Raw genomic sequence first — 22,220 nt, 5'->3', positions numbered from 1 at the left:
TGGGCACATGGATGCTACTGASCTGCTTTTTGGCGCAGTTCCAACTTTCACTGCACTCAGCAAAGCAGTTGTACTGATACTGTACTTCTGCTGTACGTGGGAGCTTAAGCTGTACTGTGCTACAGCAAGCCAGGGGCTGTCTATTCTTGACAAGGGTGTGTGCACCTAGCATTTGGAATACTTTCTGGCTAGGGCAATGCTTAGGGCAATATGTAACATTGTAATTCTTCAGTGGTATGCATGTGATATCTTTGGGTGTCTGTGGTTTAATTACAGTCCCAGCAGTGGTGTGGTTCTGTTCATCAATACTATCAATACTATCAAGACTGATACATTTGAGTGTTTCAGAAACATGGTGTTTGTGGAAAAAATTGTGCTCAAAACCTTTACAGTTAATAGAGAATTAATCCAGTGAGTCTATTAGTTGGTTATCTTGCCCCATTAACTGTACTTGCCATCTGTATCACAGTTTGATCTTATTCACGACTATGTTTCGCATTTGGCACTGGAGTTTAAATTTACTTAGGAAATAGTTTAGTTTCTTATAACTGTGTTGGGTCTGTGGGCTGACTAGAGACAGCAGCAGTCACGAGTACTTACTTTTTTTCTCACTGTGGAGGGCAAAACTGGAACTGTTAAAATGGACCTAACATGTAGAATAGAAGTCTACTTTAAAAGCCAGGCTTTCAGAAGAGCCATACTTCCTCTCAGCTGATGAGAGAAGGGAGAAGTCTTCCAGCAGGAGACCTTAGAATCACAGAATCATAGAATGGTAAGGCTGGAAGGGACCTTGCCCCGTTGTATGGTCTCTAGAAATCGTCTGTGTCCCTGTGAGGATGCTGGTGTCTGTGCCTTGTGCAGGACGTGCCTTGAGTTAAAAACRCTGAGCATTTTTTGACCAGGACATTTTGTAAGCCTTGCTCTGGCTATGACTTAGGCATATGGTCTTTTATTCCATAGCTGGTATGGTATTCCTGGTAGTACTAGTGAGAACCTACAGCTTCGACAATGTAATGTTCAAACTTTTTGATAGTATTTACAACAAAAGATAGTTTTGCACTCAGAAATTGATTAGATTGCTTGCTGGCTCTATAAAATGTAAGTCTTCAGATTGGTCACCTGTTTCAACTTCCTAAGAATATCTAAAAAAAGCGTCATTTAAAAATGAAAATTTGAAATATGTTACTTTCTGAAACATTTCCTTGTGCTTTATATCAAAATACTCAAAATATTTTGATAATAATTTGGAACTGCATTTTTAATTGTACAAGTTACAAACTAGAAAAGTCTTCCTCGTTATCTTCAGCTTGTTTGGTATCACACTCCATTTTGTTTTGCATTAATTCTAACACCATTCAGACCAGCATATGCTTGTAAGTCAGGTGTGTTTATTTCCACAAACATGTATTACTTTAACATTAAATTTCATGTTTCTTGAAGTTAAATAGCAAAGTGCGTATGACTTTCTTTTAGGAAAAAGAAATGTATTTGAAATCTTGTAAAGAGCAGCACAGTGTATCATTTTAGATTTTTTTTTTCTTTTTCTTTTTTGGAAGGRCAGATCACAAAGGGCAGGTTGTCCATACCCTGCCTGAGAATGCTGGTCACTGTGTACCTGGCAGCTTGTAAATGCCAAGTACTTACTAGATGCTTATGCACTTCAGCTGATGAGTATCTTGCAATTTTAGCAGCCGCTTTGAAAACATATATGTACACGTGCCTAATTGTCATTCCTACACTTTCAAAATCAGTGAGTCAGGYTTCAAGATGCAGAGATTGACTTCAACAACTTGAGATATTTTCAAACAACTAACTTGCAAAGCTTGCTGTTTTTTTTCTGCTAGTCTTTAAACTTTGAAGAAGAAACTGACTGTTTTCAAAYTGTGTGAAAGCTTGTAAGGGTCAGAATCCTCCGGCATGCAAAAAGCATGCCCTGCCACCTCGATCCTGGAGGCATATCTCCTTTTCTTTGCACACTAGGGATGTGTCATCTGGCCCTTGCTCCCACTACAGTTTTCTCCATTTTCTGTATTATCACCTTGCTCCTCCTTACCTTTCAGCTGTCTTCTTCTGAACCCTTTTCCACAGTTTCTCCATTTCTTCTTACAGTCTGTGTTCTAATATTATCTCACCTGGCCTTTAAACTTTATGTGGTGCCATTTTCCTTGTGAGTTTGGCTTCAGTCTCTGAAATAGGAGAGGGCTTCAGCCCCCTTGGCAGTGACAGGGTTCTACAGCTCTTCACCTGGTTGTTGTGAGCAGGCAGGGAAGAAAAAAAAAACACTTCCAAAAATACTGGAACTATGGTAATACTCTGAGAATTCTTCTTACTATGTTAAATATATTTATGTATTTCAGAAGCCAAAGACCAAGGTATCCACTAAATCTTTAATAGTATTTGCACACACAAAATCTTAAATTACATTTTAGTGACCTCATTGTGGATGGCTGGAGAGAAGAAATCCCAAAGGAAAGCAGTACTCTTAATTCTGGGCTGCTCTGTTTGAATTGCTGTTTTCTTAGAAATTAACATGCCTGTATTTGGCAACCAGTTCACTTTAGGCCAGATAGCTGATATGCATGTATGTGGGATCTTAATTTTGGGATGTAAATTCCACAGTTAGCTGCCTTTGTAGAAATGCCTCATCTCTCAAAAGTGCTGAGCAACCCCAGCTCACTGTGTAATCAGTGGAAGCTGCAAGGGCTCGGCAGCTCTTAAAAGCAAGTCACTTCTATTTTAGTGAGTAAATCCAGAATTTAGTCCACCAAGTTTGTAAATGTGCCCTAAATAAATAAATAAACAATATTGCTGATTTTGGTAGGTTTTGGACAATTTTAGTTTGACATACTACACTGCAGTGTTATTCTGTTTTCCAGGCTGGGCCCTGTATGTGTTTGAAACAGAGAAAATTTGCTTTTTCAGCACAGAATTCAGTAGTACTTCTGCGTAACCTGTTTCCTCCCAAAGAGAAGATAAGTTTTTCGTGGAAGATATTGCACAGGACACATCTCTACCTCTGTATTCAACACATCCTTTCTAAGAGAACAAGTTCACAAACCAGTAATGGTGGCTCTTCTGGCTTGTCGTCATTTCTCTTGTAGCCTATCTGCATGGGCTTTCCACGTGCCAAAGCCCATCATGCTTCCTGGTCCCTCTGCTGGAGTCTGCACAGTAGGTGTGCTTGGCCTAGCAGAAAAATGATTCCCAGGCAAACTGGGATTCTTAGGGAAGGCTGCGTACGTGGTACACACTGCCATCGCGAGCATTGATACATCTGTGAAGTTTGTATTTAATCTCAGCTTGCCTAGAAAGTTTGGCACGAGAAGGTATATTTGAAACAATTCAAGAGGCAAAACAGAAGGTAAAGTGGATGAATTCAGCATACCACAAAAAAAGTAAAATTTGGATAACTGACTTAATGCTTATTTATTCTTTTAAAAAATAGAGAAACTGGTGCTTAGGTAAGGTAGATGCATCTTATTTTAGATAGAAACTTACTTTATTGTGCCTTACAATTCACTTGGGATGTTTAAGTGGCTTTTATATTTCAGTTGTCCTAAGCAATTCTCTCTCTGTGTGTGTGTGTGTGTGTATTTTTAAATACGCATGCCCTCAGTGAGTTCAAAGTTATGTCTATCATGATGATCCAAGTATGATGGTCCATGTTAAACCATGCCTGGGAAGTTACCAAGTCAGCATGGTAACTTGGTGAATATGCCCCAAAGAAACAGAAAAACATAAAGATAAAGGAGGAGAGGTGATAGATACTCCCCAGTATTTGCGGAATCCATGTGCAATTTCAAAATTTTAAACTTTTAAAATTTTTCTTTCTTTTTTTTTAAATTGCTTCTCTGCAAATGAGCCTATTTTTTGAATTCTGAACTATCCAGTAACTAAGCAACGGATCCCTTGTGAAGGATAATTACCTTTGGGTTTTCTTTTTTTCGTAAGATAGTGCCAAGAGATCTCAAAAATACTGGGATAGTATCTGGAGCAGGGGTACGATGCCTCCTGTTTTAAATTGTTATCTGTAATCCACTCATTACTTTTTTCCATACTTGTACCATATTTTCATGTAATGAGTACAAATTTAAATGGAATTTTTTTTGCAGCCTAGATTAACTGTGTGCTTGTAATACATCTTGTTACTGATTGTTACATAGCTCTTTCCATATGAAGGCCATGCAAAGCAAATTCAAAATACTGTTGGAGCAGAATGATAAGGCTTTATTCCTATTTGCATTAAGTCAAACTTATATTAGTAGAAAAGACAGACTTTAAAACAGGATACTAGATACTATACTGGCAGTTTATACCACTTGTGTGGTAGATGGTAGTAAATTATCTGAGTCTAAATGAGCTTTTACATTTACTTTACAAAAGTGTAAGTGATCACATTAGGCTCAGGGCAGCAAGGATTAAGTTTTACTGTGTTTACGGCAGGTTGGTATGTGTTTATGTAATTCATTGTAAAAAGTTGAGTGAGAAGAAAGAGGCCGTATTTCAACTGAAATAGTTTTCCCAAACTGACAGCTTGGGTCAGCTCATGTCTTTCCTCTCTTGCTGTGCAAAACCTTACTCAGACAACAAGACAATTATGCTGACGTATAGTATAGACTCCCTTTCTAATCCATGGCTATTCCACAACATTGTTTCTTTATCATGGGGATAAATATGAAGTATTAATCTTTCAGCTTCAAGCTAAATGTTCCACTGCCAATAAACTATCGTATTTTATAGCAATGCAGCCTCAATATAATGTTTTGAAAATTGTGATCATGTGACTGATGTTATTAAGACACTTAACATACYGTCTTCTGTTGTCAAAATTTATTTTGATTGTCAAAACTTTAATATGCTTAGTGTTAAATAGTTACTGCAATTAAAGAAGCTTTTAGATGAAGAACATGATGCTTGGTGGTTTGCAGAAAGGAAATGTGACTGAAGAATATTTATCATTTTGAAATTAAAGTTTTCAGATTCAAATCTTTGGTTCATGCAGAAAAACTCTTATCATTTAGATTTTTGGTGAGAATTCTGATACGTCCCTTGAACTATTTGAAGTACCATCTGGTAATGAATAAAGTGTTGGTTGGAGAAGAATGAAATGAATTATTTTTTATTGTAAGATTCAAATCAGATTTAATAAAAACATGCAAAAGATTAATGTGGAGGTCAGCAAGGCAAACCTATAGACTCTAATCAGAATTTACAATCTGACTTCGGCCCTTTCTTGCAAATAAAACCTTTGTCTTCATTTTGAATGAATTAGAAGCAGAACCTGCCTTTTAGCTCGGGTACTAAGTTAGGATCTGTTGCAGGTTTTGCTCCCTTTCAAGGCCAGAGATACAGTTTTCAACAAGTCAAGCAACTCCATTCAGCAGGTTGTTCACATTGCTGTATTTTCCTGGGCTGACTTCTCCAGATGTTCCTTGGGGATCCATTGCTGCAGGTCAGATCTGAGCTGCTCTAGTGTTGGGTGTAGATGACCACAAAGCCAGGACTTGTCTTGTGTGTGTGGTGTCCCTCCCTCCCCCTCACCCCCACCCCACTTTTCTCTGTTCTTGCAAGGTAGAGTTGGAAAAGTTGGGCTTGCTGGAAAAGGGGTTTTCCCTTTGAGTAACTTTTGGCTGATGAAACTAGTTCCATGTAAACTATCAATTCTGGCCTACCTTTGCAGGCTGACTCAGGCTACCTGGGAATTTTGTGTGGAGCACTGAAAAAGGGATGCAGAGGCGGTAGATTGTGTGTGGGAAGGGTCGGGGAGCAGGCTAGGGCTGGCAGCTCGTGCTTGGGTTCCTCGTCGGTCTTGCGGCGAAGAACAGAGTCCTGGAAGGGAAGGTGGCAAAGCTGCACCCTCTGCTTCCTTCTCATGGAGCCAAAGCTGCTCTGGGGATTTCAGTATAGCATTTGTAGAGGGCAATTTACGGTCACTTTTATCTATAACTATAGAGGTATTTTTATTTCTGCAGTCATATCCTAGAGTCCTGAAAATCATGAAGTAGATGTATCTGAGCTAAAGGAGTAATTGAATAATAATCAACAAACCTTTTCTGTTTGTGCAAGAACTGTGAGCCTCTTCCAGACGTCTTCATATATTCAGCATCCACACTTCAAACAGTGACTTTTTGCTGTATGGTTTTCTATGTTATTCACAATTTTAGTTCTGTTTAATGGTGATTCATCTATGAAGTCACCAGTTTATTGCAACACTTAGCTGACTGACAAAGAAACAGAACAACAGCCTTTGAACAAACATTACCTTTCCTGAATGTGAAGTGTCACATCTGGGGTTATGTTTGTGCACATGGTTCTGCATTTTACTAGCGTTCAGGGTGGTAAATCTTGACTGTGAGAAAGAATATTTGTTTGAAAAAGTACCCATAAGTGGCATAAATTTGGCTTAAGGAATTTGCTTAAGAGCTCACCTGATCTTTGCAAGAAGTCATTTGTCGATAATTTGACATGAAGAAACTTTCAGGTTTGCTTCTGATGTTATATGGAGCGAAGCCTCTGATGTTTATACTTTCTCTTTGGTAGCATCATGGACTCAAGAGTAGATCTAAACAGTTGTATTCTGACACCTGTCCAACTGTTACTTAAAAATAAGAGTAATGAAGAGCTGCATGACCTGACAGTTTTAGCACCTTCTTTTTTCATGCCTTTACTTTTCATATGTCTCTTTTTCATTTTTGAATACTCAATATTCACTAATTTCCCCCTGTAATCCCTTTCTCATTTCTTAGTCATTTGAATTGTGGCATTTCAATAGCCATAACTGTACAAAGCAAGTGAGGGGGGAAAACTTTTTAAATGCTATACTGTGCTTGCGTTTGACAGATAGAGCGTAGTCGTAGTACTCCTAAAATCCTATTTCACCTGACAGCTTTAAAATCGAGGTATTCAATTACATAAATGCAAAATGTTCACACAGGGTATGTACTGAGGAAAAGCCTATATAAGTAGTGCATGATATTTTTTCTCTCTCCCTACCTACTGCTGTCCGCCCCCCCCCCCCCCCGCCCCATGTTTCTAATGATTAACTGAGTGGTTGGAAAAGAATTAAGATCTGGTTTGGTTAGAGGCTGTTTTTTGGAAATAGCTTGCAGGGGTTTTTTAAGCAACAAAATCTCATGAAGTTTTAGCTAAAAGGGCAGTGATTAAGTGAAAAGAAATGTGGTTATATCCAAAGTGGGTCAAACAGACAGTTTTTTTCTGATTTTAATTGTGAGCTGAATTAGAAAGACGGATTTCAATTGAGGATTCAAGGTGGAAGTGTTTTCAATTACTTACCTAACACACCCATTTTACAATTCTGTAAGGTGTGATGTGACAGAGCATGTTAGTACTCAGACATATCTCCCATAAACTAAAATACAGCAGAAGGCAGCTAACGTAACAGAATTGCTGCAGAGGAGAAAATATGTTTTAGTTGTTTTCTTTTTAACTTTCCAAAAGCCGTATTTAAGTCATTTGRTGTCATGAGCCCTACATATTTTTTGTAGGGCATTGAAGATTTAAATTAGGAAGCCCACTAACTTGCTTGGCAGTATTCAAACACCATCTGGAAATAGCACCATCTATTAAATAAATAGCATCATCTTTTCAATAATGCCCTTTGTTCCAGGCAGTGCATCGTCTTTTTTTTTGTCAGCCAGCTGCTCACTTTGTTGACCATTAATGAATTGCTGATTTTACAATGAAAAGTGACTTCAACTTTCACTCAAGAATGATCACAGCTGTAGTAGAGCAATGTTGCTTTTTGTATGATTTGAGATTCCTTCAAGTGTGTTCATTTCTCAGGAGAGCCACTGTTACCTAGTTAATTGACTGAAAATGCTAATCCTTTTAGGGAGAAAAATCAACTTTTTAATATCACATCCCATGTTAAAACTGACATTTTTTTTCCATKTTTATGTAGTCAATATAAGCACAGTTGCAGTCTGTGGCTGCATCTGCTTGTTTTATCTATGTGCTTTGGGGCTGCTGTGTTGGATGCCTGTACTGTTGATCTCTGTAAATTATATGCTGAACCATTATTGGGTATATAATTTGCACCTGAACTATGGGAGAAGTGCAGGGACACAGTGTGTCTAACACAGAGCCCTTCCTAAAAGAGGCTGCACTTGCCGACTCGTGCAGTCTAGCCCGTTGCTTTTGTCAGCTAGTGTCTGAAGAAGAGACAAGGGCACCTGTATCCTAGAACAATAGATGTGTTAGAAATGTTCTGCTAATTCTAGACTAATTATATTACTCCTCTGGTGTTGTTAGTTAGCTTAATTAGTTCTTTTCTCTCTCTGGGCATCTCCTCCCCATGTACTTGAGCAATCACATACCCTCTCAGCCTTTATATGATAGGCCAAAGAGGGTCTTCTGGTTTGGATCTTTTGTTGTAGAAGTGGCTGCTAGCATTTCAGGTTTCTTCAGCTCCGTTTTCTCCCTCAGTTGCAATGTCAATGACTGTAAGATATCCTTAGTGCCTAAGAAATGCAAAAAGCTAAGGTAAATATGCTGTGTGTGTTTATACCTGGAATCCTATACTGACCAAGCATTATTGTCTGTGTYCTGTTGCAGAGAAGTATCAAGTAGTCAATCTAATTAACATAAACCTCATATAAATCTCCATCTCATATATCTCTCATAAAATTTCTTACCCTTGTTTTTTAGCATTGCATACCTCAAAGTGTAAGAGTATTTTGTGAAGAGGTGTTTTCTTAAAACTTTGACTAGCGTAACATCTGCGTGATGATTGTGTCTTCTTCATTTTAGCATTGAGCACTGTGAAATGGAAAGATTTGACTAGTGCTGTGGCTACCAGTTTGTTCAGTTAGTTCTTGCCTCTTTCTTGAAACTTCTTGTTGAGTTACTGTTTTTATAATGCAAGCACTTATTCTTTAGGGATGTATGTATTATTCAGGAATTCATCCAAATATTCATCTGAATATTCATTGCTAATAACTGGGCTTGGATCTAGGCTGTGGTCTAAGACATTTTTCCAGTGTTCTCAGGTACCTCAGTCTACTGATGTTTCCCATTTATTTTGCAGATTCAGAAAGAGATGCCATATATCTGCACTGGTCCAACTTTCCTTCTAGATTTTGATTAGTGACTCTAGAAGAGTTAGATTTGACAGGGCAATTATTTAACCTTTTTACTGCCAGTGACTGGATTTCCCCTCTATTCTTTTAGCCTGTTTTACTCTGTCAACAGGGATGGCTAACTTTTATTACTGACAGTAATAGTGTCATGTCAGATAGCATTTGCAATGATTTTCAAGAGGTGAGAAGGTGAAGGAGCCAACATATTACTATGAATTTGAGCTATTGCCGCTTTTATGCGGCAGGAAAGGAAACTCCTGAAAATAAAGGTTAATGAACTGTGCAAAGCACAATGGAAGTCATAGAAAATGAAAAAAAAAAWTTTAATGTTTATATGGTATTTTCTAACTTGGGCCAAGTCATCAGGTACTTTAGAGCAGGCAAGGAGCTTTACAACCTAACTGATGTGCATGGTTCATTAAGATGTAATTTTTAGCTGTAGTATATATAGTACTTGTGTGTGTATGTGTATACACGTGCACACACACACACACACACACACACACACACATATACGTACTTGTATAGTATATATAGTACTTCATGTTAAATAGCCATTGCAGGTCATAGCAAACTGCAGTTTGATTTCTTGCTCAGAAAGAATTCATTCACTGCTCTGACATTCTGGCTTGACCTCAGGAATCTTTCTGAAAACTTCCTTGAAACTGAAATTGTCCTTTGTAGTAGTGATTTCTCTCCTATTGGGAATTTGGGTCCTTGCTCCTTTAATGGCTCTCTCAGGACAACATCTGTAAAAGGTAGAAATCAAAGGACAATACTGAAAAAAATAAAATCAGAATTTAAAAAAAAGATTGTGTTTAAATTGATTGTGAAAAATTAGTACGTAAGATAGGACAAATCAAGAAGATGTATACATGGTTTTCTTGTCAGTTTTTACCCTTTTTTAATGGAAAGATGATAAAGAAAGGCATTAAAAAACAGCTYTCTTCTGTAACTTCCTTTCATTGCTGTCAAGCCTGCTCAGAGGAAAGAATCTAACAAAATAAACGATATATCTTGCATAGATTCTTTCTTAACGAGAGCTTATATTTATAGTCTCATTCATTCATACAATTCCCTTCTAAAGGGAGCAGGTCCCTTCTAAAGAAGCACGTGTTGCGCTTCGGCTCAGTATTTGTCTATTAGCTCGTTCATGGTAGCAAATCCTACACGTTTACTGGTTTAATCCTGGTGCTTTCTAGGGCCAAGTCATAGATTTCTTTAGAACGGCGCAGTTGTGCCGTGTACCGAGGTGGCTGAACACTGGTTGTGTAATGCACGCTCTGAGCATCAGATACAGTTCCAGGCTAGAGGGTGCTTCTGCTGCCTTGCTTTAGAAAGGCAGGTTATTTATTCCATTTACTCTGAATGTGGAACAAGACAAATTAYATAACCTTTACTGACATTTGTCTAGAATCACTAGAATTGTACTAAACTAAAAATCAATTTAGGTTATTGATTTTGTTCTTTAAAACTGTGACTTTTCATACTTTCAAAGCATAGTCAGTGGGGCAATATTGAAACACCCAGTGGGCAATATCTTCCAAGAAAAAGCAGTGTGTTTTGTGTATGTGACTTACATCTTTTTCSCTCTCTTCACCTTTTTTGCAGGGGAGAGGATGTTTATTTTTTTCATGATTAGCTTTTGTGGCTATTGACTGTTGCAGATAAATGGGAGGCAAAGAGTCGCCTGTTGGTAAGGAGTTCTGTATTAACGCTGCAGGTCAGAATTTTGGCTTTGGAAGGCCAGTGTCTAATCTGGGAAAAGTTACAACCTAAACATATGTAAGAATCAGCAATAATTAATTAAGTTTTACCAAATCCATGCGGCTAGTACCAAGAAAACATAGCTGGTTTGGAAATGTTTTATCAAATATTGTCTTCAGTTGGTGGCATGTTTCATATCCTTTGACCCATAAAATCTGCATTCCTTGTGCCATTTTTCCAATTGTACAGCTCTTCAGAGATTACTAGAATATATCTTTATTACTTAAGTGACTCAAGWAACATGTATGCTTGTACATATACAATACTATTGTATTGTAATGTGTAGGCATGACATTACTGGACCTTTTAACAGCAGAAGTAAATTGTGTAGCCCTTGGAAAGAGGTTGCCTTTTTCCACTGGTGTAGCAGGGATTCTTTTTCTGTTTATTTTCTTGTCCTGTCCAGTGTCAATCACCCACCTTTCATTACCCATCTGTTCCAGTAAAATAATTCAAGAATAAACCTTCATACTTGTGAGAAGAGAAAAACAATGCATTTCTGGATGTAACAGTCACTTTCTTTTTGTGTGATGATGCAGCACTAGCATAGTGCTGTCTATTATTGGGTAGATTGAGGTAAAGTGGTAAAAGGCCTCTCAGTAGCACTCTCTTTTAAATAGACTGTTCTTTTATGTATGCATGTATGTTTGTAACTGCTTATGTGACAAGCTGAATTATTATTTCATAAAGCTGCTTTTAGAATTGCTTTTCCTTATGACTGACTATTTTAGACTAGTATTAARTCCAGATTGCCTGAGTAATGACTCTATGTTTGGATTTCCAGTGCACTTCAAATAGGCTGTAGTTACTTTTATGTAAATATTATTGTATAATTGTATTATACATCTGCAAATGGAGATTCTGTTTTCAATGGGCTGAAGATTGTGAAAGGATAGAGAATATCTTCCTATGTATAATGGGAAGATGTCTTGGCCTATCATGCAATACAACTCCTGAATATCCTCTTTATCAGCTTCCCTTTTAAATGTTACTGAACCAGATGATCTGAGAGTAACGAAATGGAAGTCAAGACAACAGAAATCTTCTGTTGAAGGTGCTTTCAAGTTGAGTTGGTTGGATCTTAAACATTGCAGATATCTTATGTTGCAACTCGGAAGGGACAAAAAATATTTCTATGCTATTACAGCACCTGAGAATTTCCTCTGGAGTTCTGCGTTTCCTGTGGTAATGAGCCAGACTGTGGCAGCTGTGGMATGTGGTATTCAGCTGTGGTTCTCAGATCTTGTTTAACCTCTTTGTGAAGGAAATTGAATCCTGACTATCTTTTTTTAAATTCAATTGCAGTTGAATTTGTTTTTGGAATAACAAATTCATTTTTCTCCAACTGAGATTCAACTCTAGAAATACTGAGGGTATCTGAACATAATGCTGAATCTGCAGCTTTCCTCTTTTATTGGAAGAGGAAAGGGRGGAAGGAAATCAGAAAGAAATTGAGGCGAAAGTGATTGCTAGTCCCTTCCAAAGTCTTGGAACAAGTCGTCGTCTTTTCTGTTGCTATTGTTCTGTAAATGTCAAGTTTTGAAAACATCAGGAATGTTATAAAACTGAGCTTTCAGGTTGGTTATGACTCCAGGCACGCTGCTGAAGATGTGAGTGTATTCCAGAAACTATGCTACTAGTACTGGTATTTTTTCCCCAGGATTTATTTTTGCTAAATCTTTTTAGATGTGTTAGCTTTTTGATAGTCTTCCTACTGATACATCCCTAGAGCTAAGCAAAGGATAAATCTTATATATCAGTTCCTCACCGAGAAAGAAACCGATAACTCATCTGCCCTGAGAAGGGCTCTACTGCTGGGATCCTACGGCTTCTGTGTGGCTCCTGGTCTTGTTCATTGCCTGGGAGTAGAAGGCAGGACAAATGAGAATGGATGTGTTGTCCACAGAAACACTGCTCGCTTCCTTAGCTGAAATTATCCAGCAACTTGTAGAGGGTGGGTCATGATCAGAACTACCTGGCAGGTGACTGCATCACATTCTTTATAGGAAATGCAACTTGAAATCAATCAAATTGTAGGAATAGGCAGTAGTTTGTCAGTCAAAGCAAAGAGGACCATATCTTTGCCTATCTTCTTGTTTAGATATCTTCCCACATGAGTTTGGGAAAGACTAATGTTTTTGTGAGCTCTCCCCAGCACAGGGAAATGACTAATTTTGTAGGCAACAAATCTTTTCTATCTGATCTAGGAAAAAGTGTATCATTTTTTTTTATTACAGATCTTTGGCTTTTGTGCCATAAAGCAAGCAGAACCATAGTTTCAAATATCAGCAGCATAAATGTGCAATTTGATCTCTTCTTATATTGAAATACAGCATTTATGGGCCTAAAAAATTGACAGACATTTTCATTAGCCATTACTATTTTCAGGGGAGATTTGCCCACCAACTAGCTGTCTCACTGGAAATAACCTAACCTATGTGAAGAATAACATGTGACTGTGATATCTCAGGAGGAGGRGCAGAAATTGGGTTATAATTGAGACTTCTTGCTTCAGAGGGAATATAACTGTCATCCTTGTTTACTGTCACATATAAGTTTTATGTATGCATTGCTTTCAGCTGTTGGACTGGCACAGGGTGCCTCCACTGATGTCTTGCCCATTGCTGTCCCTTTTATATTTGCAAAGGGGGAGTTGGTATTCCTTTTGGTAGGCTTTGCTTTGGTCCTCATTCTACTTCAGGTGTGCACAGGAGGGCTTAGAAATGTTAAAGCCATCATTTTCTCTGAATTAGATCATTTTTTTAGCTGCCTGCTGTGGCAAATTTGAAATGTTTCTTATTATTGTAAACAAAAAGACCATTAGTCAATGATGGTTGTTATAAGGTTACTGCTAAATGGGCTTTAGTGTGGCTGAGGTGGCAGTTAATTAATAGCCTTGAAGTATGAAAGAATATCGGGTAGTCTGAAGCACGAGAAATAACTACTGGGATGTACAAGTAATGGCTCAGTGCCTAATGCATATGGGGTGGAGTTCTCATGGTGCCCTTCATACTGGCTTGACTTGGTCTTTTCCTTTTGTCAAGTATTTTCAGTTGTTGGTAAATGTAAAACTAGATATAATTGTATTTCAGTGACACAGCTTTGGTTTTCTCAGTGTTTGATAAGTATCTGTAGTTATCATCTTACTAGTTCAAGTAAGTGTACTTCAATTTAAACTCAGTGTGTGGGGAAGATAATACTACTTTTTGAATGCTGCATCTGGTCAGATGTAGGATGTTGATATATGGTAGAAGATTGAAAAAGATACTGATACTATCTTTCTGTAGAGATAGAAGCAGAAGAAAATTTGCTGCAGTAGAGTGAGAGCATTCATATTCTGGTTGCAGAATATTGAATAATTTTTTTAAACCTCAAGTTACTCAAGAGCTTTAGTTCAGTAATGGACATAAAAGGGAAAATTGCTGGTTGATAACAAGTGGGAGAAACAAGAATTGAAGGATTAAATGATGGTTAGAGGACATTTTTGTTTGGTAACATCAATTCCCCACCTTTTTCAGGTTTGCATTACTTCCCTGTTAGTCATCATTCTCATTAAACCAAAGTGTGAAGAAATATGTAAAGAATGTTACAGATTGTGTATGGATTGATGTTGACAGATTTTGCTATTTTAGAAAGCAAAAAAAATTGACTTGTTTAACTTCCCTTTAGCACTCACATTTGCAAAGTGCTAGGTGAATCTCATGCTTTGCACTGATTTTTTCAATACAGCCTATCATTTCAAAGGTGAAACAACAGTTTATTAGAGATGTAATGGACTGGGTAATGATGGCTTCATTGACATCACAGAAATTGCACGTCCGATTTTGCAAACCACATGATATGATTCTTAACTCTAAGCATATTTTGAAACCATTCTAATTCAGCCAAAATACATTCTCTTTCCTGACTCCTTCTAAAAAGATATCTGACTAGAGCAGGGAAGGAAAAGACATCAAAACAATGCGATGTATCTCCCTCTATACGGTGAAACATGTAGATTACCAACAATTAGGCAACACCAGTGCTTTAGGGCTCAGGTCCTACAATGACACATCAGCAGTAACAGTGCAGAGACCAAAAGCATTACTTTTAAGCATTCCAGTTAAGCTGAAAGGCTCTCCTTGGGTCAGTGTCCTTGGTAGACTCTACTGCCTCATCTCCCACCTGCTGAGCCCCCTCTGTAAGGCAGCTTGCTAGGCCTAGTGATCCTCTAGAGATGTTTCCACCATAAGGTCATCTGGTAACAGCAATATACAGGCTGATTAGGGGTCATCTTTGTCTACTTACCTCTTTTTGCTGTAGATAGTCCTGTGTCTGCCTACCTTTGTCAGCTTTTATCCAAAATGCTGGTGTCCAAATTAGCCCATATTAGATGCGAAGTCCTAAGATTATTTTTAGCTGTTTGAAGCTCAGAGTTCTGTCCTGGCTTCCATCCTGGGACTGCTTCCCTAAAATAACTTGTTTCTAGATTCTCTATTTGTTCTTGCATCTCTGCAAAAATAAAATAAATAGCTGTTCATCGTGGTCAAACACTGCTCTTAAACAGAGGGATCAAAGGGAAGATCTGTCTTTTTTGGTCTGAAGATGCCACACTGAACATATTAAGTAACTCAGTTTTAGCAGGTTCATGTTGAATGAACACAGGAGCTAGTCTAATCATCTGCTTTAGCATGGGCATATGGATGATAAGTGATGTAGCACAAGGGCAGCACAAGAAAGAAACTTAGCTTTAAATAGGTGGAGTATGACCCATTTTCCTCTCTTGTTCTGTGTAGAATTCTGCTGCTGGTTCCTGTTTATACAAGATTATCCATTTCAGTACTGTTGGCTGTAATGACACCTGGGTTTGTTGGTGGCTGTAACTAATGTCCAAACTAATTTATAACCATATATTTCAAGGTCTGCCGCCTGCTTACTCTTCCATGCCATTAGATTGAGGTTAGTCCCACAGGTATCGAGAAGGCTGACATTCTCTGTGTCTGCAGTATCCAGGGGCAATGCAGTTTGAGGGCTGGGAGTTGCTCTACATTGTGCCTCTACTCAGCTGTGTGAAGGTGTACAGTTTGGCACAGTAGCAAATGTCACTACTGAGTTTTGATTTAGTATTGGGTTGGGGGGTGAAGGGGAGAAAAACTTAAATTTTACTTTTGCTTTAATTATAATCTTTAAATTAGTAAGAATGTAAAGTTTCCCAAGCTATGATTTTTAGAAGAACTGTAATCATTTTAAGAAAACAGAGCCTTGGAACATTATAATGTTGAATGTAGAATAAACTGGTGTTTGAAGTATTGTACATCTGGACATACCAAATAAGGAGTTTAATTTCCTCATTGGTTTTGGATCTTACCTCCCTATCCCACCGCCTATATTCATCCCTGCTATATTTTTTCCCTTTTGTGCCTACAATTGCATACATTATTAGAACTGGCAAGATGAACATCTCCAGATGCATCCTACAGGAATCCAGCCAATACTGACTCTATTCCCATATTAGACTGCATGCCAAGTCAGTGAAGCCTAGTTGTCAAAATCCATTCCCTTTCTACAGTGCTTCTAAACCCAACTTCTCACATAATGTTTTGACTCGAGATCACTGATAACCTCAAGAATTGAATTAAGGTATCTTTTAGTATGTTAAGCCATTCTAGTTAAAAATAGTATTTGTACTGTCTATAAAACTTGTCTTATGTTTTTCTGTCAGATGAAGCAACTTGAGAGATTTATAATCTGTCACATCATACTTTTCACTGTTCTTTAACTTTTCCTGAATGTTGATGTCCTTTGAATGCAAGAAAATAAGTCACTAATTTTATTAAAGATAATATATTTAATACTGTGATTTATTGCGACAAGATCTCTCCTCTTCCTTTTGGGAAAGAGAGTACTCATTTTACTTACTGTTTTACAGGTATCAAGCAAGAGCACATCAACGTTGCTCCTTCTACAGAATCTTTTCCTAACTGGAGATCTATACTATCACCAACACGGCCTTTTACAGAAACTAAGACTTCCTCAGTAGCTGACATTTCTGTGGGAAAGACTTTAGAGAATGCAAACTTGCTTCAGATGATCAGAACAACACTGACTGGCACACGTGCCAGAACTATGGATCAAACTAATCTTTCACCCACTCTTTATCAAGGCAGTGGAAATAGTGCATCCCAGGAACCTGCTGAAGTTTCAGCTGATTCACCTCTGAGGTCATCATCTCAAGATGCAGATGAACCAGCTGCTGTATCAGGTTTGCCTCAACTCGGTATGTTTGCCACATTGTCCACTACACCATCAATGACACATTCAAGTACAGCTGTGCCATTTCAGCTAATACCATTAGAAATACCTTCCATTTCAAAAGAAAGCACATCAGGATCAGACATTCTTGCAGCTGTTCCACCATCATCATTCTCTTCATTGATAATCCAGTCACCTCATACCATTAACTTTCCTAAATCAACTCTGCTGCCCATCAAAGTGCCTTTGTCCACCGATCCTGAAAGTTCTTTCAGCATAGATTCAACCAACTCCCAGGTTGGTGAAAGCAGAAATAGTCCTCTGAGCCTTGTCATTGTAGTAAATTCCAGTGTGGTGAATTGCACATTATCTAGAAAGAGTCCTAAGTCTTTTGCAGGTAACATGTCTTTTAATCTCTTTGAATCAACAACAATGCCTTTCACAAAAATAATGGAAAAAGAGTTTCCTTCAGAAAGGACCTCTTTGTTATCTGAATGCTCAGATACTCCTGTGTCAGTAGAGTTGTATCAGTCTTCCATTCCAGAAGTGCATCATGGTTTCCAGATGAAAGTATGTACAACGTATCTTCTACTGGAGGAAAACCCAATGATTGCCCATTTAAGGCACTGTTGACTGACAGAATAAATGATACCACTCCTTCTCTGTCATCACCAGTTTTTCAGAATAAAGCAGAGATTCCTACATCATTCTTCCATCCTGTGACTACTGCACATAAAATACCCAAAATGAGTTATCCTCAGCCTTCCATAGCAGTGACTAATTGCACTACAAGCTATACCAGAGCAACATTCCTGTCATCAGCTTCTGAAAGCCCAGTTAAGGCCTCCAGCTCAACAGAGAACACACCTACTCTTTTGTGGCCAGTATCCTTTATTCCAGATGCAGATAACACTGACAGCACAGTACTACAAGAACTAGCATTTAGAAGTGAAACAGATTTTCTTCTTAGGAATACAACACACTCCGGTTCAACAAGCACTATATCTGCCTTGCAAACTGAGACAAATCAAAGTTTTACTAYGGCGACAGACATGAGCAATATAAGTACAACAGCAGCTGATGAGGATACTTCGCCAGTCACTTTGGTAACTATTTCCTTGCATCATTCAGTGTTGACTATGAATCAGACTTTTGTAAAAGACCTCACTGATGGAGCTTATGAAGCAAAGGATGTGCTATTGCCAGCTGCTTCTGGACATGCTCTCCCAACTTCTGATGGCTCTCCAGTGATGAGAACAGCTCAAAAATCTTTCACGAGAGGGATAATAGCAAATATATCCACCAAAATTAATGCTAATAGCATTCTCCCTTATGACTCTCTCCAAMGTTTCTCAAGATATCCAAGCCAGTAAACTCAAAAAAGGGTCAAGAATAATAGGCAGTGTTTTGGAAGCAGAAATGACTAGCCCCAATCTAGCTGCAGTGTTGTTAATTACTTCCACTGGAAGCCTTTCAAAACCTGAACTTGCTCTCACAAATACCACTAATACTAATATCTCTATGACTGCACATCTTCCACCTGATAATGCAGGAAGTCCAGACATAACTGAAAATGAGGAAAGCAGTATGAGAGAACCTACTGTTGTAACTCCACATACAGAACATTCACCTCAGTCAGCTTTAAATCAGTCTAATTTTACCTCTGGTCATACTTCACGTTTAATTAATACAAAGTACTTAACCTCTATTATGTCTTCATAATGGTGTACGTTGCCACCATCTGTTTCCATTACAAAAATGATAGATTGCCACCGCTCAGGTTTTTCTCATATTTCAAGTGCTGTCTCTGAAAGGAATTTAGAACCTAGAAACTCTTGTGAAGTCGCAGCTTCAGCATCTAACTGAACCAGTGCATCATTACTGCCTTCAGCTAGTGTTAATATTCCTTCAGTAAAAACTTCAATCAAAATGCTAATAAGGGAAGTTCTTCCAAGTACTTCTCCATTAGAAGCTGAGTACTGTACATTATATTCAAAAGTTTCAGGTCTGCAAAATAAAACAAATATAAATAAGCAACCATTTTTCTCTGTTCCTTCAGCAAACTATACAGCTGCAACATCTAGTCAAAATGTTTCAAATTTAGCTTTCACTGGAATGAAGTGTAATAGTTTCCCATAATTTGGTATACATGCATTTGCATTGAAAACATCTCCTGTTCATTTTTCATCCYGTGCTAGTACTATGATGATACCTGCCGCCCTGCAAAAAAACATGGAAATGCAACTGAAAACTTTAGTAATTTCTTCATGGTTGGTAACATTAATGTCAGTACAGAGTATAAAACACCACTCCATCTACAGGTGCTTCCTCTTAATGTTACAGGTGTTAATGATACAATGCTAGAAAACTCACTTTACTGACAAAAACCTTGAACGCAACACCAGCTCTGGCTTTTGAGTTCACTGGCAACCTGACTTTTTCAGCCAATAATGAAGTCAGTTTGGATGAGAGCTTACTGAGAGCAAAGTCTCCTTTTCTAGTAACTAGGCTTTCTTCTAGCTTGACTCACATACGTGGTTTTATTACAGAAGAAATCAGTTCTGGAAATTTGACAGAATTTGCAGATAACCATTTAGAGTCACTTGGTTATTTGATTACAGTTGATAAAAATCCAGCTACATTTAGTATGGAGGAGCAGCACACTAATGTTACAAGACATAGTCTAGTTCCCATTAATATATCTAACAAAGCTACCAAGGGCATCCCATTGCAAACACCTATCACCAGTGCTCTACAGTCTGTCATCATAACTTCTGTCCATGCATCACCAACACATCTAACTTCTACTTCTTTGTCAACAACCAACTTTACCCATTCTGTCATTACAGTGTTATCTGGAGTGTCTTCTGGTGCAATACCTACAGTAGAAACTTCAGAAGCAAAACAAATAACAAGAAAATCATCTCCAACTTCACTAGTGCCAACTTCTTCCTTCTTTTCTCTAGGCACTGAAAACACACCTTTGCCATCTGTGATGGCTTTAAGCACACCAGTACTGTCACTGACAAAATATAACACCACCACAAAATTGACATCAATTCTAAGCTCAGTAGGAGCACACACAGATTTTCCTTTTGCAACAAAAAACACAACTGTATCACCCATGGAGATGACAGCTATACTTGCACCTCCTAAAAGTAACACGGTCACAGCTTCCACACTTGCATCCACAGTACATGCACCAAGGCAGATAAAAACAACCATAGCTGACACCCAGAAATTCCCAAACTCAGAAATCACCAAAACGTCAACCCCCTATCCGCTGACAATTACAGCAGCTTTGACATCTATTACAGCATCAGCGAAAACAACTAGGCTTCCCCCTACTCCACTGGAAAGCACTTCTGCTCTTCCTGAAACAGCAGCAGCACCTTTGGCGAGTGTGACAGCAGCTCCTCTTCTGGAATGCCACCTCTCCAGGAACCAGATGCTTAAAACAGGTATGGCTGCCCACTGAAGGTGCTGAATGGACCTTGCTTTTGTATGAGAGACAACTGGTGAGGAATCAGAAACACACTGGAGCATCAGATAACATGGATGATTAGTCTAGGGGCAAGGCTGTGGCAATAATGAAGTATGCAGATAAAGACAAGGTTACAATGCAGGGGTGCTGCATTAGCTTTACTTGTAGCCTAGGCTTTACCATGAGCATGTCAAATGATGTAATGAGCTTGCATGCTCTGAAGCTCAATAATCACTACAGGAATTTAACAGAACCACATATGGAGATACAACAACGTGTAATTTGATACAGTAATAAATGTGTCACTGAGATAAGCTGTATGATAACCTGCCTCATGCTTCTGACCTGTTTACATATGCATATCTAATTCTATGATTAAAGATTTATTTAAAATAATGTTTAGTATTTAAAAATTGTGCATTTCAAAATTGGGAAGATTTTGATCTTTCTAGCTGAGCAATACTGCTTGCTCTGGCTTGTAACTATGATCTCTCGCAGATAGCTTTTCCTTAATTTTAGGAGCCCTAAACGGGAGGGATCTTGAGAGATTTCTTCACCCCTTATATCTAAGGAGTCCTTATGGTAGCACAGTGCATAACCAGAAAATGTGTGTATCTCAGAGGTCTCGACAAAGCAAAGAGCTAAATTAAAGGGTTTTTGAACCTGCCTGAAAATGAATGAGATTGCGGACAATGAAATAAACAGGTTTTGGACCTAATGTACTTTTGGTGGCTTAGAAATATCATCAGCAGGAACATAATGAACACAACTATTTYGAAAGATAAAAGGCTAGGTCAAAAGCTAAGCGTCTAGCTTGTATGCAGTATATGGTTGAAAGTACTTCAGTGTAGATACAAAACTCATTCTGCAATTATCTAGGTTAAGGGCCTAGAAGGAATGGAGGTCCAGGAGAGCCGGCTAGTATTCGAACATCACTTCCTCCAAAGCTCAAGGTGCATCCCTGTGAGTAAGAAGTGCAGCAAAAGGGACAGGAGACCTGCACGGGTGAGCAAGGAGCTCTTGGCCAAATTCAGACAGAAGAAGAAAGTAAACAGAATGTGGAAGAGAGGACAGGCTACTTGGGAGAATTACAGGAATGCAGTCAGAGTATGTAGAGATGCTGCAAGGAAGGCTAAGGCCTGGTTGGAATTGAGTCTGTCAAGGGATGTTAAGGACAATAGGAAGGGCTTCTTCAAAAACAGCAGCAGCAAGAGGAAGACTAGGGAAAATGTGGGCCCGCTCCTGAATGGGGTGGGGGCCCTGGTGACAAGGAATACAGAGAAGGCAGAATTACTGAATGCCTTCTTTGCTTCAGTCTTCACTGCTAAGGGCAGCCCCCAGGAATCCTGCAGCCTGGACGTGAGAGAGAGAGTCTGGAGAAGGGAAGACTTTCCTTTGGTTGAGGTGTCTYCCGTAACATCCTCACAGGCAAGCTCAGGAAGTGTGGGTTAGAGGAGTGCACAGTGAGGTGGATTGAGAACTGGCTGAAAGGCAGAGCTCAGAGGGTCGTCATCAGTGGCGTGGAGTCCAGTTGGAGGCTTGTGGCTAGTGGCGTCCCCCAGGGCTCAGTACTGTTTCCCATCCTGTTCAACTTCTCCATCAATTGGAGAGGGGACTGAGTGACCTCTCAGCAAGTTTGC

At 38.7% G+C, this 22,220-nt stretch overlaps 3 protein-coding genes across 3 annotated transcripts in view; all 3 read left to right on the top strand.

Moving 5' to 3' along the window:
- The window catches only part of LOC146598100 (uncharacterized), a 59,032-nt gene extending 40,232 nt beyond the window's left edge, over nucleotides 1–18,800 (top strand). The window contains exon 3 of the mRNA XM_085300978.1: nucleotides 16,774–18,800. Coding sequence (XP_085157104.1) covers nucleotides 16,774–17,729 — 956 coding nt within the window. The 3' untranslated portion in view covers nucleotides 17,730–18,800. The remainder of the gene's footprint in view (nucleotides 1–16,773) is intronic.
- The window catches only part of HIPK3 (homeodomain interacting protein kinase 3), a 413,563-nt gene that overhangs the window by 157,090 nt on the left and 234,253 nt on the right, over nucleotides 1–22,220 (top strand). The gene's annotated exons all lie outside the window — the stretch shown is intronic.
- Nucleotides 19,602–22,220, top strand: part of KIAA1549L (KIAA1549 like) — a 69,245-nt gene continuing 66,626 nt past the window's right edge. Inside the window, exon 1 of the mRNA XM_085300848.1 lies at nucleotides 19,602–20,557. Coding sequence (XP_085156974.1) covers nucleotides 19,744–20,557 — 814 coding nt within the window. The 5' untranslated portion in view covers nucleotides 19,602–19,743. The remainder of the gene's footprint in view (nucleotides 20,558–22,220) is intronic.

This window comes from Rhea americana, unplaced genomic scaffold (assembly GCF_003343005.1).
Source record: "Rhea americana isolate MKP2758 unplaced genomic scaffold, rheAme1 scaffold_17, whole genome shotgun sequence".
NCBI lineage: Eukaryota > Metazoa > Chordata > Aves > Rheiformes > Rheidae > Rhea > Rhea americana.
The sequence above is the reverse complement of the archived record's forward strand: the minus strand, read 5'-3'. Positions and strand labels throughout refer to the sequence as shown.